Source organism: Vombatus ursinus, unplaced genomic scaffold, assembly GCF_900497805.2.
Source record: "Vombatus ursinus unplaced genomic scaffold, bare-nosed wombat genome assembly UNPS02014894.1, whole genome shotgun sequence".
Taxonomy (NCBI): domain Eukaryota; kingdom Metazoa; phylum Chordata; class Mammalia; order Diprotodontia; family Vombatidae; genus Vombatus; species Vombatus ursinus.
This window is the reverse complement of record NW_020954672.1, coordinates 608,778-626,700: the sequence shown is the minus strand read 5'-3', so window position 1 is coordinate 626,700 and position 17,923 is coordinate 608,778. Positions and strand designations below refer to the sequence as shown.

At 39.3% G+C, this 17,923-nt stretch overlaps 1 protein-coding gene and 1 long non-coding RNA gene across 2 annotated transcripts; one reads left to right on the top strand and one right to left on the bottom strand.

Moving 5' to 3' along the window:
• Nucleotides 1-448: 448 nt before the first annotated feature.
• On the bottom strand, nt 449-3,995 carry LOC114028835. The gene is made up of 3 exons (XR_003567413.1): nt 3,937-3,995; nt 3,341-3,380; nt 449-1,398 (listed from the first exon to the last, which is right to left on the bottom strand). It is a non-coding gene; the product is annotated as an uncharacterized LOC114028835 (long non-coding RNA).
• A 10,322-nt stretch (nt 3,996-14,317) lies between these two features.
• LOC114028673 (probable inactive ribonuclease-like protein 12) lies at nt 14,318-16,042 on the top strand. Its single transcript, XM_027842947.1, has 2 exons — nt 14,318-14,422; nt 15,426-16,042. The coding sequence occupies exons 1-2, from the start codon at nt 14,383-14,385 to the stop codon at nt 15,911-15,913; spliced, it is 528 nt and encodes a 175-aa protein (XP_027698748.1). The 5' UTR covers nt 14,318-14,382; the 3' UTR covers nt 15,914-16,042.
• Nucleotides 16,043-17,923: the final 1,881 nt, after the last annotated feature.

The window sequence follows — 17,923 nt, the reverse complement described above, 5'->3', positions numbered from 1 at the left end:
AGATTCATTCTTACAAAATTTTGAGTTCCAAATTTTTCTCCCTCCCTCACCTTCCCTCTTCCTAAAATGGTAAGCAATATGATATAGGTTATATATGTACAATCATAATAAACATATCTCCATATTAGTCACAGTTGTAAAAGAAGAAACAAGCCAAAAGGAAAAAAAAACATGAAAAAAATAAAGTGAAAAAAGTATGCTTTGTTCTGCATTCAGAGTTTATCAGTTCTTTGTCTGGAGTCCAACACAATTACAAAATTGTGTTGGATAATTGTGTTGCTGAGAAGAGCTAAGTCATTCATAGTTGATCATCACACAATGTTGCTATTACTGTGCACAATGTTTCCCTGGTTCTGCTCATTTCACTTTGTATCAGTTCATACAAATCTTTCCAGGTTTTTCTGAAATAAACCTGCTCATCATTTCTTTTTTTTTTCTTTTTTTTTTTAAAGGCAATTGGGGTTAAGTGACTTGCCCAGGTTATCATTTCTTATAGAAGCATTTTTTTAAAATGCAAAGACAAGTGAAGGATGTTAGGAAGGAAACAGATAAGCAGAACATCTGGGAAAGTAACATGTCAAATTTATTATATTCTTTAAAAAAAAACTATATACTAGAGATCCATGGTTTCACACGTAATTCTATTTTTGGTCTCACTTTGTATATGGAATTTTTTTGGTGTTTTATAAGTTCAGAATTTTTATGAAGTTAATTTTAAAATATACACCTCTAATAGGTTCCTCAGAAGAATCTACTGGGAGGCTGGGTAAGGGGAAATGAGAAAAACCAAAATGGGGGCATGAGCAAGAATGATTCATCATTCCTCTTGTGATCCAATCGCAGAGGCTGAAGGGAAGTGGGCCCTTCAGATTACTCTGTTCCCTGCACAGACACTAGACTTTGAATTCATAGTTTTTTCCAAATGAACAGCTTGATCTTCCCTATTGCAACCAAGTACCACATATGCTTTCTTTTTAAGAACGTCATATTTACATGATGCCTTTGACTTAGTTTTCTTACATTCAGTCAAATTAAATTTAACACTACTTCTAAAACAACATTTATAATTAAATTTTTCTGTGCAATTAAAAAAAGTTCCTTTCTTACACACTTTATTGACTTTACTTTTATCACTATGAATAAAAGTATTGACTGGTTTGCAAGAGTTATTCTTATTAACCTTAACCATCTCCTCAGTACAGTCTATAATTCTTTTACCAGTGATGTGATTTCTTTCAAATTGTTCTGATTTTTGATCCCAAGAAAGTTCCAGACCCACATGTTGCTCTTCAGTAGCTTCTGCATATACAATTGTTCCAGTTACAAGTTGTACCATCAGAAGATGCATCAGAGGAAAAGCTGTTATAAGAGCCATATGTGCCATCTCTCCTCAGGGTCCTGAGAAAGGGAAATGAATCAGCAAAAAAGCAGGAGGCAGACAGTGGAGGTTTGATCTTTTCCCTGAGAAACCAGGGTTCCATTAACCACTACCCGCATTTACTCTAGAAGTAACTATAGAAAGCCAATCAATGAAATCCTCTTATGATCACTCACAAAAAAAAATCAGAGATGGAGAATACTTTGACAGTTAGACCATTTTATATTAAACAATCAACCAACATTAAGTTACTATTTAAGTTACTATATTAAGTACTTATATGATCCAGAAACTGTTCTAAGTGTTGATAATACAAATAAAAAGTAGAATCATTTTAATAGGTGAGATGATAGACAGATAGCAGACACATTTATATGTATATATATTTATACATTGCATATTATATATATCTATACATTGAGAGTCCCCAGATCTTTAATAAGTAAAATAAATATTTAAAAAAAGTATTTCACACTAAAATTTACATTCAGTAAGGAGGGAGAAGGCTAGGGAAAGACAGACAGAAGAAACAAAGGGAAAGAGAGAAATGAGAGAATGAGAGAGCCTGACATAGAGGACAGAGATGGAGGGAAAGAATGAGAGAGGAGAAAGGGAGTAAGAGACAGAAGAAAGACAAAGACCTGGAGAAAGAGATACATATAAGGGGAGAAAGAGAAGCAGGAAATCAAGAGAAAAAGACAGGCTGATGGAGAAGTAGAGAGATGGAAGACATAAAGAGACTCAACTTTTTAAGCAAATGTTAGTTAAGGTAGACCATTCTTGTAATAGGGATAAAAGCATGAAAAGCTTACTTTTCACTTGTTTTGAGGGCATCATAATAGATTATTTTGTTGTGTTTAGTCATGTCCAACTCTTCATGACCCCATTTGGAGTTTTCTTGGCCAAGATATGAGAGCGGTTTGCCATTTCCTTCTTCAGTTCATTTTACAGGTGAGGAAACTGAGGCAAACAGGGTTAAGTGACTTGCCCAGAGTCACACAGTTACTAAGTGTCTAAGGTCAGATTTAAATTTAGGAAGATGAGTCTTCCTGACTCCAGGCCTGGTACTCTATCCATTGTGCCACTACCTGTCAGTTATTATTGCCTTTCAGAATATTGATCAGCTGATTAATTTCTGATGCTTTTTTTTTTTTTTGCTACTTGAATGCTTATACCTTGAGAGACTTTGCTTTAGCTGGAGAAGCACTGCAGTCTCTGTGAACAAAGTTGTTCTCTGCTATGTAGCTGCAGTGACTAGAATGGTATCTTTGCATGGGGTGGACTAAGAAAAGAGGCAAGTCAGGAGTTCTACATGCTCACCTGGGTCTGCTTTTCTTGGTCTGATGCCTTCCCAATACTCTCCTTCTGTCACTGTTGCCAGGGTCTCGCTGCCCTATCTAGCATAGTCTTTGCCAACTTGAATCCTTAATTGCCTTTCAACCATACCAAGGCTTTTTGGTTTTTCTCCTATTTCCCCCAAAATTTCTTCCCTCTCTCACACATGTGCACTTGTACACAAATACTGAATAGCTCATGGACACTTACTAGTCCTAAAGAGGAAACATGTTACCCATCTACTGCCAGAGAGGTGATGGACTTGAGACATAGAAAGAGATATATATTTTGGACATGGCCAATGTGGTCATTTTTTTTTTTTTTAGATTATACATGTTTGTCATGAGGGTCTTATTTTTCTTTAAAAAAAATAATTCAACAGAGGCAAATGGGGAGGGAGGGATAATCAATGCTTATAAAAAGATTCTTTTTTTTTGTTTTTGGAGGGAGGCAGCTAGGTGGTGCAATGGATAGAGCACTGGCCCTGAAGTCAGGAGGACCTGAGTTCAAATCTGGCCTCAGACCAAACATTTGACACTTACTAGCTGCGTGACCCTGGGCAAGTCCCAATTGCCTAAAAAAAAAGAAAGTTTTTTTTTGTAGTTTTTTTAAAGAAAAGAAACTTACCACTACTGGATCTCTGTTTGTTTCCTCAGAGCCAGATACCCTGTAATTTCCAAGGTGACAATTAGCTTACCTGGTAACCAATTTCTACTCACGGGAGAGGGCTCAATGAGTTATCTAAGGGTTCTTGATATCCTTACAGGGAACAAAGAATTTAGTGGTGGTCTTTTAGAAACAATGTTATTTAATTTGTTGTTGAAACCAAAAAATTATCTGTAATGGTAGGAATTTCAAGTCAGGTAGGAGAGCATAGGAACCTCAGGGAAAGGGAAAGATAATCATATGCTAGGTGATTTGGATTGTCCATGAGGGAGATTAAGTGTAAGTATATAGTATAAAAGTATAAGTATATAGCTTGGTATTAGAATGTAAACAGAAATCTAGTGTGTCCCAATAATAATTGCTCATACTTTTATAGTGCAGTGGGGGGGGTGGGGGTTGATTGGACTAGATGTTTTCTAACATTTCTTCCAGCTTTAAAGCTAGGATCTTAGGATTCTCTAGTCCTGTTTCCTTATCTATAAAACAAGGTGGTTGGACTAGATACAAGATGTTTAAGGTCCCTTCTAATTCTAGCCATTTAATGATTCTCTACTTACCTTGAGAATGAGTCCTGTAGAGAGCAGATATAGCTTGTCTTGTGTCTGTGATATTCTCTGAGGTTTTGAGGGGCTTTTTTTGCTAACAGGATATTTATAGGTTTTGGCTGAACAGAAGTTAGATGTGTTCTAGTCTAGTTGAAAGAGGTTAGTTAGAGGGACCGCACCCAAACCACAAGTCTTAAACTTCTAGGAATGGAAATACTGACTTATTTCCAACTGCCCAGTTTATTCTCATAATATCAGGTCTTCTCTCAGGCTCTAATGTGTTTGGGATAAGCTTGAGGACTTAAGTGAGAAATGAGCAAAAGAGAAGAGATGAAACTTGATCCAGGGAAGAATAAATTTAAGGGTGAAATAAATGAAGGCAGAGGATTGGTGTCCTTAACTGTGACTTCCTCCCAGATGGTTTCCCAAGAACAAGTATTAATTCTACTCCAGGATAGACAAAAACCAAAGTATTGACAATAACCTCCCAAACTGACATGATTTGAAAATATTCTGTCCAAATCAATCTTTCCATCAAAGGAAGAGACAAGAATAATTAACCTGATAAATTATCTTTAGAGGTAGAACTGAGTGAAAGGAGTAGAAAGCAGTAACCACAGGATTTTTAAAGGGGAGAACTAATTCCATTTGAGATTGAGAATCACACACTGCCAAAGGTATCATTGTGAAACACATGGCCCTAAAATGAAGCTCTGGGCTTACATGAATTAGCTTCATTTTTGGGATAGGGGGCTTCCCCATAAGCATACATTTTGTTCTTATTCCCCTACTGAGGTATTCTCCCTACTGAGGAATTTGGCTTATAACTTAGTCTCTATAGCAAAAAAGAAAAAAAATGTCATATATGCTGGGCAAGTATTCATGCTAACATAACACTGAATAAAGGACAGGCTGTAGTTAATCGATTAGAAAATACAAAAGACTCACATCTGAGTCCATAAATGGTTCCTTCTCATTCCCTCTGTGGTTGTCTTTCAGCTTCCCCAGGGACAGTCCTCTAGGCTTGTAGAACTACCCTAGAGTTGGGGCCTCACTATGCAATTGAGGAAAAAATTGAGTTTGTTAGAGAGTTGAGTAAGTCTGGTAAACTCCACCACCCCAGTAACCCATGCAGTCTTTGCTATTTATAATACTATCTTGGGTGGGGAACCATTAAACATGGGAGGATTACTTGACTCCCTGGTAACCCTGTGTTCTCTTCCCTCTTGGGTTGCCTCAACCCCAGGGTGGCACTGGAACATCTTAATAGGTCTTTTGAAGAGATGGAACTCATTGGAGGAGGTGAGTTGTTTGATTCATTAGCAACTCCACATTCTTTATCCATAGCCATACCAGGGAAGTTGCAATATCAAGTTAATATCATAGCTCTGGAGGAGTGGGAGAGGTACAGATCCTCCAGAAAGAGAAATAGAGTTCCTTCAAATATTTATTGTCTGTCATATGAGCCATTTGTACTTTCTTTGGTTAAATAAAACTTGTAATGTTATATGTCACATTATGTAATGCTATGCTATGATGTGTGACAAGGGATGTCATATATGTGGCATGTCATATATGTGGCTCACAAGGAGGAAAGAGTAGACATCCTTAGCATCTTCTCTCCCCCCCCTTCTCCAAGAGAGATGTAGGTTCTTGCCAGAAGGGAAAGCAGGGAGATTGTACTCAGAGGCTAGTTACTATACTCTCCTCAGAGACCCAGAGGGTTCTAGGCTTGAATCTTATCTATCTTTTCCCTTAAACATAGTTAATCTTGAGGATATAATTACAGCATTCAAGTTAAACTCCTGATGACTCTTTATTAGCATAGAATAGGGGGCCCCAAACTATGTATCTAAGGCTTGTCTCTTTTCCCATCAAATACTAGTTCCACAATTAGCACACAAAAATAAATAGCACATAAATTAACACACATAAGTAAATGGCAAATAAATTCATTTATCCATTTCACTAGCAAAACAGAAACTAGAGAAAGTGTATGTATGAAAATATATGTCAGATAATACAGATTGAAGGCGTTCTTCCATTGGGAGCAAGATGTCTCAGGTCAAGCAAAAGAGAGTCCTAGATCTCACCCAAAGAGGAACTTCCTTTAATTCTCTAGTGTAACAAGATGGGGATAGGGATATGATGGAGACTGCCAGCTCCTCTAAGGTTGTCTTCCTCCCAGAGTCATTCCTTCCCTTCAGCCACCTGAAAAGAGATTGGCATTGTGGATCTTCTGTCTCCAAATTAGAAGCCAGAAGAAATCTGGAGACTGAAGAGACCATAACTCTCTTCTCTTACATTCTCACCACCTCTGCCTCACCCTTGATGCAGGCATCTCCACCAATGAGGAAAGAATCTCATATCAATGGGTTTGGAGGCTTGGGTTACATTTGTTATACTAGCCTGAATGCTTATTTTTTCCTGTCTCTTATATACTTTCCTGCTTCCTGAGTGCTTATTTTTTGTCTTGGTTGGGAGACCTACCCATTAGTTTCTGATGTCCCAAGGGGAAACCCTTGGTGTAGACATGACCCAAAGAAAGAGTAAATTATAAAATTCCCCAAGATTGTTAACCCAGAGCTATAGTCCTGAGCTGTGGGTTATGATTAAATGGCGGAGGAGGTGGGGGCAGGGAGAGCCAGTCCAGTAAATGATAGCACAGCCTGAATTGTAGGTAGTTAAAATGATTTTGAATGCGATTCTCCATTCTAGCTTTTGTCTTCTGTCTTCAGAAATAGCTAGGCTCCATAGATCCACTGTAGCCTTCCTGCTCCGTTTATTGGCAACAGCTACAGCCTGTCTAAATAACAAACTTGCACAATGGCCATAGTTCTTGTCTGCATGCATGAATTCAAGGTTACAGTTACAAAGCTCCAAATAATGAGATGAGATACTATTCACAGGTAGCATTTGAAAGCTTCCCTTTTTAGGTGATCATAGGATTTTACAGTTGAAGGACCTCAGAGATCAGATGTATGATTCTACCATTTTTCAGAGGGGATGGATGAGTCTCAGAGTCATTAAGTGACTTGTCCAAGGTTACAAAGAAGGTGAGTGATGTGAGTCAAACTCAAGTATTTTTATTTAAACCCAGTGCTTTCTCTAACTATGTCACAAAGTTCTAGCACCTCAAAATTTACTCCCATGTATTGGCTAGTTGAGGACTTTTGAGAAACACTTAATTGACAAGGTAAACTAGGCAAAGGATTTTAGAGAAGTATATGTAAGCTTTGGTGGAAAGAAGTGGAGAAGGCATTCCACATGTAAAGAATGAAACTTGAGGGGCAGCTAGGTGGAACAGTGGATAGAGTACCAGCCCTGGAGTCAGGTGAACCTGAGTTCTAATCTGGCCTCAGACACATAACACTCACTAGCTCTGTGACTCTGGGCATGTCACTTAACCCCAACTGCCTCACCAAAAAAAAAAAAAAAAAAAAAAAAGAATGAAACTTAAAATCCTGGGCAATGGAGTCAAGCTGTCAATATAAGGAGGGTAGGCAGGCTTATTTAGACAGAGGGGACATTTGAAACTTGTGTGAAAGAAGGTCAAAGTTCCAATTAGGGAACAATGAGATAAGGGGAAATTCAATAAGTGATGGATGATCAAAGAGTACAGATTTTAAAAGAGAAACAAGACTTACTGCAGGTACATATAGGGGAGCAACATCATCAAAAATGCCTTCTAGGGGGAAAATACCTCTGTGTAGAGGCTAGATTAGCTGGAAATGAGGCTGAAGGGTTGGAATGTAGGGGATTATAGCAGCAGCTCCAGTATGAAATGATTACGGAGGACATTCTGGACCATTAGTGTTGTTAACTCCCTCTGGCTTCTATATACTTTCCTGCTTTCCCTTTTCCCAACACCAGTATTTCCCATCAAGCCCTAGTTCTTTCCATCTTTCCTAGTCTTGCCACTTTTTGGCTGGGTGACTCTGGGAAAGTCATTTAACCTCTCTGATCTTCAGCATCCTCATCTATAAAATGAAAATAATGCTACTTCACTGGATTGTTGTAAGGAGCAAACCGGGAACCTTTATGTAAAGTGCTTTGCCACCTATAAAGCATTATACCCTTGTAAGCTGCTGTTAATCCCAGAACTGTCCTTTCTATTTGTTCCTAGATGTGTTCTCTCTACCTGATCCAATGACTGCTATACCAGAGATTGCTATTCTCCTCACCTTCTCTTCTTTCATCCTATAAAACAAACTAATTATATCTGAAGCTGGTTAAAGAGAAATACAATGCCATGAAGGTATAATTGACTTTTCTATACTTCTTAGGATCTTCCACTTATCCTTTACTCTCCTTTCAGCTTACACATTCCAAGTTTATAATTCAAAGGCAGTGCCAGAAATATCTTTTTTATTCTCTCCTCCAGGTGGGAGAAATAAATAATAATAACAACAATAACAATACAAAGCACTTTTCAGATATTATCTTAGATTATCCTCATAACCACCCTTGAGGTAGGTACTATTATTACCCCTATTTTATGGATGAGGAAACTGAGGCGTACAGTGTTTAAGAGATTTGCCCAGGGTCACTCATCTAGTAAGTGTCTGAGGACAGATTTCAATTCAAGTCTTCTTTATTCCAGATCTACCACTCCACCCACTGTACTACCTAGAAGGAAAACATGAAGCCAATTTCAATCAATCAGTCAATTTATTTATTTAGCATGGCTGGCACTTTGCTAAGTGCTGTGGGAATTATAGAAGAAACATAGGATAAGGTTCTTGTCCTGAAATACCACTCAATGTAAGAGGGGACTTGCCAATGGGGGCCCAGCCCTGCAAACAAACTCAGTGGATCCACGTGGATGCTTGGTGCATCTAGGATTCTGGAAGTGTGTGATGGCATAGAATGGAGGAGTCCAGCTTTCTAGGACTGTTTCCTATCCTGACATCTTTCCCCTCTCTATATCACAAAAATCACTTCCATTTTATTCCTAGACACCATACCTCTCCCATATACCTGTTAGTTTCTCATCTTTAAGTATTTCCCTTGTTTTCTAATTTTTACTCTCCCAAAGGACTCACAGTCTTTGTGGTCTTTTTTGGCTGGCTGCTGAACCAGATCTGAGAGTTTATACAAAAACTAACTAATCAGCCATATAGCTCTTCTCTTCCCTGGTGCCCAGCAAGGCAATATGTTATGGGCCTCCTGGTAGGGGAGAAGACATGAACCATCTAATGAAAGTTCAGCCCTGGGAGCACACACAGGATTCTCACATGAATATTGGTAAGCCTATTTGTAGAACTGTGTGATGACAAAATGTAGGGGCCAGGCTCTCCACTTCAGAACGTGCACAGAGCATGTGACTGTTTTTTGCTTAATGTATGGTAATAGGCATACAAAAGGCACCAACTGGCCAAAGTGCTGATTTCTTGCCCAGACAGTTTTATTAAGGAAGAAGAAATGCTATAAGCCTCTATCTATCCAGGGGAGCTCTGCCCCCACCTGATAACTATATGATTCTGTGCCCACTCTTCCTAAAGACCAAAGTGGTAGTTGGGAGATTGTACCCAATGTTCAAGAGGATGTTTTTTCTACTTTGGTCTTTGCTGTATCATTTCAATAATTCTCCTGTTGTAAAATCTAATTTGTTAATTGATCATCAATGATAGTAAGGAGATAGCAATGGGTTAAATTATATTGGGGCACTAATTACTGGAAATGGAAGCTAGGTGGTGGAGTAGATAGAGCACCAGGCCTGGGGTCAGGAAGACTCATCTTCATGACTTCAAATATGGCCTCGGACACTAGCTGTGTGACCTGGGCAAGTCACTTAACTCTGTTTGCCTCAGTTTCCTCATCTATAAAATGAGCTAGAGAAGGAAATGGGCAAAAAACTCCAGTATCTCTGCCAAGAAAACCCCCAAATGGCATCACAAAGGATCAGACTCAACTGAAATGACTAACCAAAAATTACTGGAAATGATATTGGGAGACACACAAGAATTAAGGTTGGAACCAATGACATTAAAGAAAACACTGCAATTCCCTAGGGTTCCTCCTAGAACCATGAGAGGGTGATGTAGTCACCCTCTGGGTCCCTAACTTACCAGTTTAAGTGGGAATTGAGATAAGAACCCTCAGAATCAAAAAATATGACTTTAGTATTAAAGCAGTTCAGAATGTCAGCTATGCAATGGACCTTAAAGTTATCTGGTCCAACCTTAACTTTATAGATAAATTAACTGAACCAGACAAGTTATGTAGATTGCTAGTGAGATCCTACAGCTAGTGAGACTACAGGTCAGACTAGACCACAGGTTTCTTGAAATGGGTCCAGTACTGCTCCAGGATGGCAAAGAAAGAATTAATTTTATAGGGCAGTTCTAACACATGGGAAATGATAATGGACCAGACAAGATCATTTCATAATTGAGTAACAAATTATGTGTTACATGTTATACCTGTTACTACACAGATGGAAGCTGTCATAAGTATCTGGTTCAGAGAAGAGACAAATTAGTGTAGATTATCATAGCCAATGAAGGTTGCATGGAGAAGCTGAGACTTGGGTTGGGCTATGAACGATGGGTAGAATGGAGAGAGGAGCAGAATGTATTCTAGAGAACAGGACCAATATGAGCAGAGGTACAGAGGAAGCAATGATCATAACTAAGAACAGATGATAGTGGGAAGTCTGGCCTGATAATGAGAGGTGAATATGGGGGGGATAGGTAAGATGGGGTCAAAATCTAAATGTCTAGACAGATACTTACTGTGGTAGGTAGGAAATAGAGATTATTGAGTTTTGGAGATTAGTGAGCAGACAAGTATTACAATGAAGACAATGTTTAAGAAAGATTAATCTAGCAGGCTGCATTAGGGACCAGAGATGGGGAAGATGAATATATAGGCAGGGATTTTAATAAGTAAGGGAAGAATGATGTGGTAAGGGTCTACATTAGGGTAACAGAAATGATAATGGGGAGGAAGATACACACACATGTATGTATATGTGCATGTATGTATGTATGTATGTATAGTATGACACACAGAGAATTCAGCAGCTCTTGGTTTCTATGAGTTAAAGAATCTAATATAGGCTCCATGATAAACTGAGAAGTGAGGTCTTTCCAATAGGCAAGTCTCATAGGTTTCTAAAGGTTCTTAAACTTGAAATTTTCATCACCTGAACCTTTATTACTCTCCTTTGCCCCTCTTGTGGCCATTTTGTAGAACTACAGTCTTGTAATTGCCTAAGTATATGTTTGGAGGTGTAAGATGAGGCACTATTCCCTCTTTGTCCTCCACCTTCAGAATGTGGTTGCTGTAGCCACATCTACTCATACTTTTTCTCTTTCTACTGGGTAGGTCATACTCCCTACTCACTGACCTTAACTCCATCCATACAGAAAGATTTCTCTACATGTGTGGGTGCTTTCTCCAAGATTATTATCTCTAAGTTACTAAATCAAATTACCTTTTCTCAGTCTTCATCCTTCTTGACCTCTCTTCTGAATCTTTCTCCTCTGTTGAGCATTCAATTTTGTTGCTGTTGCTGCTTTTGCAGTTGTCACTGGGGCTGCTGTTATTCCAACCACTTCAGGCTCAATATTCAGTTAAAAATCTCTGACCTATTCCCAAGTACCAGCCTTGTGAGGCCCAGAGTCTCTTTCAGAGTGGGAGAAAGACAACCCTGTTTTCTTGAAACTATCCTTTCCAGGAACCTACACAGCCAATCTCTGAATACTTTTCCTTGACCACAGAAGTCTGTCTTAGAGGCAGCTACAGAATTATACAATATTAAGGTTTTAAGAGATCCTTGAAGTAATTTAATCCAATAGCTTCATTTTGCAGATGAGAGAACTAATGCCTAGAGAGATTAATTGATATGCACAGATAATACAGTTAATGATACAGCTGGAATTAGTGCCACAGGATTAGAGCTGGAAGGTACCCTAGAGAGCGTATAGTACAACCTCCTCATTTTACATATGAGGACTGAGGTCCAGAGAAGTTAAGTGAGTTGCCCAGAGAAACAGGTAGTAAATAGCAGAGTGGGGCTTCAAATCCACATGCTCACCCCTAGTGCAATGTTCTTTCCATCATTGCTTCAATTATCTTTCTTCCCATTACAGCATATTGGCTTACCTTTCTCTTTTCTCAGGTGCCATGTCTTCTATGAAACCTCATCATCTCAGCTGAAGTATTTTATTAGAGCATTTAGCCCTTATTACATTCTGTTTGGCATCACACTTATTTGAGCACATTATACCTTTTTCCCCGACAGGTTATAAACTTCTTAAGGTAAGGGACTAAATAACTTTTTATCTCTAGTTTTTTTTTTAATCTCTGTAGATAAATTTTTATCTCAGTATCAGCTTGCATATTGTAGGTGCTTAATGTCTGTTAAGTTGAACTGAATTTTCTCTCTTCCTTTAATTTTGGAATCAAACTGGTATTTCACAGTCCTTTCTTCTTTCCTTCCTTCCTTCCTTTTTTTCTTCCTTCCACCAATATTAGACTTCCTATTACATACAAACTATTAAGCTGACCGTTATCCAGTTCATTCTCTTGGAAGGCTCAGGGACTAGGAGAAATTAGTATGTTCTCTTTATCTACTCCCCTCATATATGCATAGAAGTGAAATCCAGTTAAAATGTCAACATGGAAGGTAGATACCCAGTGACTGAAAGAAAAAATCTCAGAAACATAGACCTACTTGGTGTTGCAGGAAGGAGGTGCCATGAAGTGACAGCAAGGGTAAATGATCTGACTTTGGCATCCTGAAGATTATTGACCACTGGAAAATGATTTTTGCCCTTGAAATCTGCAGAGTAAAATTGTGATCCAAGAATAGGATTGGTTAAGATTAAACACGGCAGCCAGAAGGAAATAGACTTCTCTCTTTGCTAAGAACTTCAATGTAGCATCCTACATAGTACTCCAGAAGTCCTGCACATTTCCACCATAGGGGGTTCTTTGCTTAGACCGATAGGTAGATAGATAGATGGATAGATGGATAATACATTGCTTGTCAAATGAATCATTCATTCATTCAACAAATATTTACTAAGTATCTATGATGCACAACAAGGTATATGATATTCCCTGCAGACAAAGAGATGTTTATTTCAAGGAAAATGGTGAAAAATCCTTTTGAAACTTGAGTAATCATCTTCTAATTGATTCGTTGTATAATTTTATCATGTAGATTTTTTCTTTAGGTAAAAACAGAGTCTTGTTCTTTTTCTCAGTGCATCTTCCCTTTTCTCTATCTTGCTGTTGGCCTCTCCTGGGGACCTCTCAAGAGATTTACCTCCTTATTCAGTAGAGGGCAGAAGAGTACAGGTGTTTGCTGGGAAGCCCTTGCTGGTGCATCTCTAACAGGTGTGATTGCAGAGTTTAAGACAGTATTGAAGATTAGCTCCACCCTTATTCTCTCCACCCTCAATAAAGAAAAATAATTTCATTGATGAGAATTCTCATCTCCTGAAAACTAAGGCCACAATCCAGCTCTTCACAGGCCTCCCTAGGTGGTTTTCTGGGTGTCCACTCGTGCCCAATACTCTTTGTAGTTTGATGATCTTGCAACCTTCTTGCCCTTGGTACCACCTGGAGGGAGCTGGGTCTGGGGCCAGAGTGGGACACTGGGCAGAGAGGAATGTTTTTCTATTCCTCTTACTTTTTTTTACCTCTGGGTATTATAAGAGCTATGTATTTCTCTGATAACTTTTGCGAATCACTTGAGTATTAAAGTAGCTAGTATGTTTTTTTTTCCAGTAGGATGCTAAGAATTTGATGCTGACACCTAGTGCTGATATTTAACATTTAGCATTTATCATCTTGGGCTCAATATTTTTATAATGTTGAAAACCTCATTAAAATGTTGCTAGTTATTAATATAGGCTTAGATATTGGAGTGAAATCATATTCTCCAGAACATTCCAAAAATTTCAAGAAGAAGAAGTTAATGCAACTTCAGATATTTGAAAAATGCTTGTCCATGGACAAATTAATATCTCAGATCCTCGGTTTCTTCATATGTAAAATGGGGATGATTATATTTATACTACCTATCTCACAGGATTGTTGTGAAGAATGCTCTTTGCAAACTTTGCTATATAAATATGTTATTAATAGTCTACATATGATATCTAGTCCTGTCATTCAATATTAGTCCTTTAAAAGGGTTCTACTGAATTTTCCATGACAGCTTATTCACTCAGATATTTCTTCAGCCTCCCCTCATTATATAACCCAGATATCCAAACTTGCTATGATTTCTCTCCTTCTCTGTTTAATAATAACCAACTCATGACATCCTAGCTCCACCTTTCCTCTGATTGTAACTCTCCCTTCCCCTCCAATGATATCCTAACACATGTCTTGTTGAGGTCCCTCCCTTTCTCTCTGCCCTCTCAAACTCAACAGGGCTCTCTGTGATCATTTCTGGAAAACTAAGAAACACAGGGAGCTTCTCAGACCCATGACCAGATGGACCTGCTCTCTGCAAGAGCCACAGCAAATAAAATAGGTAAAGAGAAATAACCCTGGCCTAAGGCATGACAGGACCCAGATAGAGGGGGAATGGAGTGGAAGAGAGAGAGGGAAAGAGAGAGAGAGAGAGAGAGAGAGAGAGAGAGAGAGAGAGAGAGAGAGGCATTGCAGAATGAGAGGGATGTATATTGTATACAAGGAAGTGATTAAGGATCAGAATACATGGGAAGGGAAAATAGTGCCTGAAAGAGGTTTTTGTGACTCAGAGGAAGGAGCAATTAATCAACTGAAAGTTTGGAGACCTGGGTAATGGTCCTGACTCTGGCATTAATTTGCTGTGTGATTCTGGGCAAATAGTTTCCCCTTTCTCTACTTCACTTTTCTCATCTGCAAATATGAGGGAGTTTATATTTGACCTCTCACATTTTTTTCCAGCTTTAGCATTCTGTGGAAAAACTATTAAACAAGCACTCACTCTATGCCCAGAAAAATGCTAGGTGCTGTGAGAAAGTATAAAAGCCAAGCCCTGAAGTCCATCAGGGTTATTTCAGTCTCACTGAGGAGACAAGACAAAACGCATGAGAAAATTGTTATTGTCATTTGTTGTTCAGTCGTCTCAGTTATGTCTGAGTCTTCATGACACCTGAGTTTTTCTTGGCAGAGATACTATAGTGGTTTACCATTTCCTTCTCCAGCTCATTTTACAGAAGAGGAAACTGAAGCAAACAGGCTTAAGTGACTTGCCCAAGGTCACGCAGCTACTAAGTGAGGCTGGATTTGAACTCAGATCTTCCTGACTCCAGGCCCAGTGTTAATGAGTCTAAGCACAGGAGGACTGTAAAAAAGAAAAAGAGTGATGTGGTCAGGTTCATGTATGAGCGGACACTTGACCTAGGCCTTGAAGAATGGAGAGAATTTGGATTAACATTTGGGAGGGAGGGAGGACATTCTAGGTATCTAGAAGATCACGAGAAGGAGATAGAGTCAGAAAGTCTCTAGTTTTCCTCTATCCTCTTCTTCCACCTCTCCTTTTCCCACAGGAGAGAAAGCAAGAAGCGTAAATGGGATTTTCCCCCTGCTGCTATTATTGGTGCTCACCTTCCTTCTGATGCTGGGTCTGAGCAGAGGTCTGGATGATGACCTCACAAATGAAAGGACTTTCAAGGAGGAGCATATAGACTACCCTAAGACTAACCGCTTGTTCAGGTACTGTAATTCCATGATGCTGTTGAAAAAAATCCGGGGTCCCAATGACACCTGCAAACGGAAGCACACATTCATCCATGAGAAACTAGACAAACTTGTTAGCATCTGCACTAACTTTACCACCATTACTACGTGCAAGTACCCCTCAAGGATGGATTGCCATCAGAGCCAGATGAAGCTCCAGCTGACAGATTGTAAACTCATTGAAGGAACAAAATTCCCAGGATGCAAGTACCACTCTCAGCCCAAATTCAACTCTATCCTCTTCAACTGTGATGAACTAGGGCCTATATACTTACATGGAATTGTGGAAGATTCTTAGACCATTTCCTTTGCTTGGGACCTCCTGTCTTCCACGTCTACCTGAGAATCATCCTCACTGATCACTAGAATGACCAAGGTGGGACTGAGGGGAGGGAAGGGCATGAAGGCGTGAAATAGTTGAGTAAAATAGTTGAGTAAAATAGTTGGGGGCCAGTGATGATCCTTGCAGAGCCTATACTCTTCTATTTGTTTTTTCCCTCAATAAAATAATTTACTGCACTGAATGATGAGCTGTGAGTGTGTTTAGGGATGCTGGAGGCAAGCAGGCTTTATCTGCAGGTATACCAAATGGATAATATTATGTGTTGAGTAGGTATAATGTATGGTTACCCATGTGTTATCAGGAGTACCTGGGAAGGGCTCCACTGCTCTTTGAGATGCTGTTTGAAATTCTACTATTGTAACTTTATTCTTTTGTCTCATATTTGCTTCCTATTAAGTGAAAATATCATGGGACAAAGTAAGCCTTAATTAAACCTTACTAATCATTTGTTATAAGGGAACTTATCAGGTCTAAGTTTAGATTAAGATTGGGTTGTCACAAGTAAGTGGAAATGGGAGGATGCTGGGCACCTAGGCAGAAAATTGGAAGTGGGGAGTACACTTAGAAAGAAGAAATAATGAAGAAAGGCTTCTTCTCCTCTCCCAGCCTCATTCCTGACTTTCTCTGGACTTCAAAAATGTGTCTTCTCTACTGCTAGCTCATCCTAGAACTTTCCTAAACATCTGAAACAGGATAACCACTGCCCACCCACCCACTCATCATGAAATATCACTAAACAAGACACATACCCCCCTTCTCCCACTGATGAGGTCTTCCAGGAATCTCCTTTTTGTGGGGCCTGTTTTCATTCTGCTCCTGACTTTCTTTGCACTTCACTCCCCTCCCCACCCCCACCCCCATGCCTGGTACCTTTATTCCTCCACATGCACACCTTTTTCAACTCCCTTTTGTATCTTGTCTTCCCCCATTAGAATGTAAGCTCCTTGGGGGCAGGGTCTTCCTTTTACTTGTAATATGTATACCTAGTGCTTAGCACAGTGCTTCACTTGTGGTAAGTACTTAATAAATGCTTATTTCCTTCCTTCTTTCACATTACTCTCCTTCATTTGCTTTCTTACAGTTCAACTACTTTTTGACTAACTGATCCTTGAATGTGACATGACAGCTCCCCCTCCACAATTTTATACAAGTAGGCTCTAACATCTGAAATGAACTTCCTCAGCCTCTGCCTTGTAGACTCCCTAGCTTCCTTCAAAGCACAATTCAGATGCCACTTCCTATATAAGGCCTTTTCTTAACCCCTTCTTCCCCACACACTCCTACTTATTAGCACTCGATTCCTCTTGAAATCACTTTGCATACATTGTGTGTTTACTTACTTGTACACACATTGCCTCCCTACTTCCCTTCCCCCCCACCTATGTATGCAAACTTCTTGAGTGCTAGGTGGTACAATGCACAATTAACTCTTTTGTCTCATGTAATTTCTGTTGTGATTTCTTGAAATAGAGCTCAGGAAAACCAGGCTTTGATAATGCTCATTGGGATTCAAATGGAGTTACTTGACCATGCCTTAAACCCAAATCATTAGAGTTCTCACTAAGTGGCTAATAATAGGTCACAGCCCAAGCCTCACTTGGTTATTGTTTGGGTTTTGATGACTCAGAGTGAGTGTAAATGGCAACTCTTTCTGTTCTGGCCAGAAATCCTGGGGGTCTTCCCATCCCAATTTAAGTTTTTTTGTTTGTTTGTTTGTTTTTTTGAGTAGGCAAACGAGGTCATCTTTTGTCTCATTTGTTACTTACCTTTAAATCATTGAATGGGTGTTGTCTCAGACAAACTGAGACCTCGGAAAGACCTTAGCATAAAAAGGTCAAGGTCTCCCACTGCATCTGGGGTCATCTCCAGTCATTTTGACCTATGTCTTGCCACTGGATTCAGATGACTCTGGAGAAGAGAGTGAGGCTGATGACTTTGCACAGCCCTGCCTCACTTAAATCCATT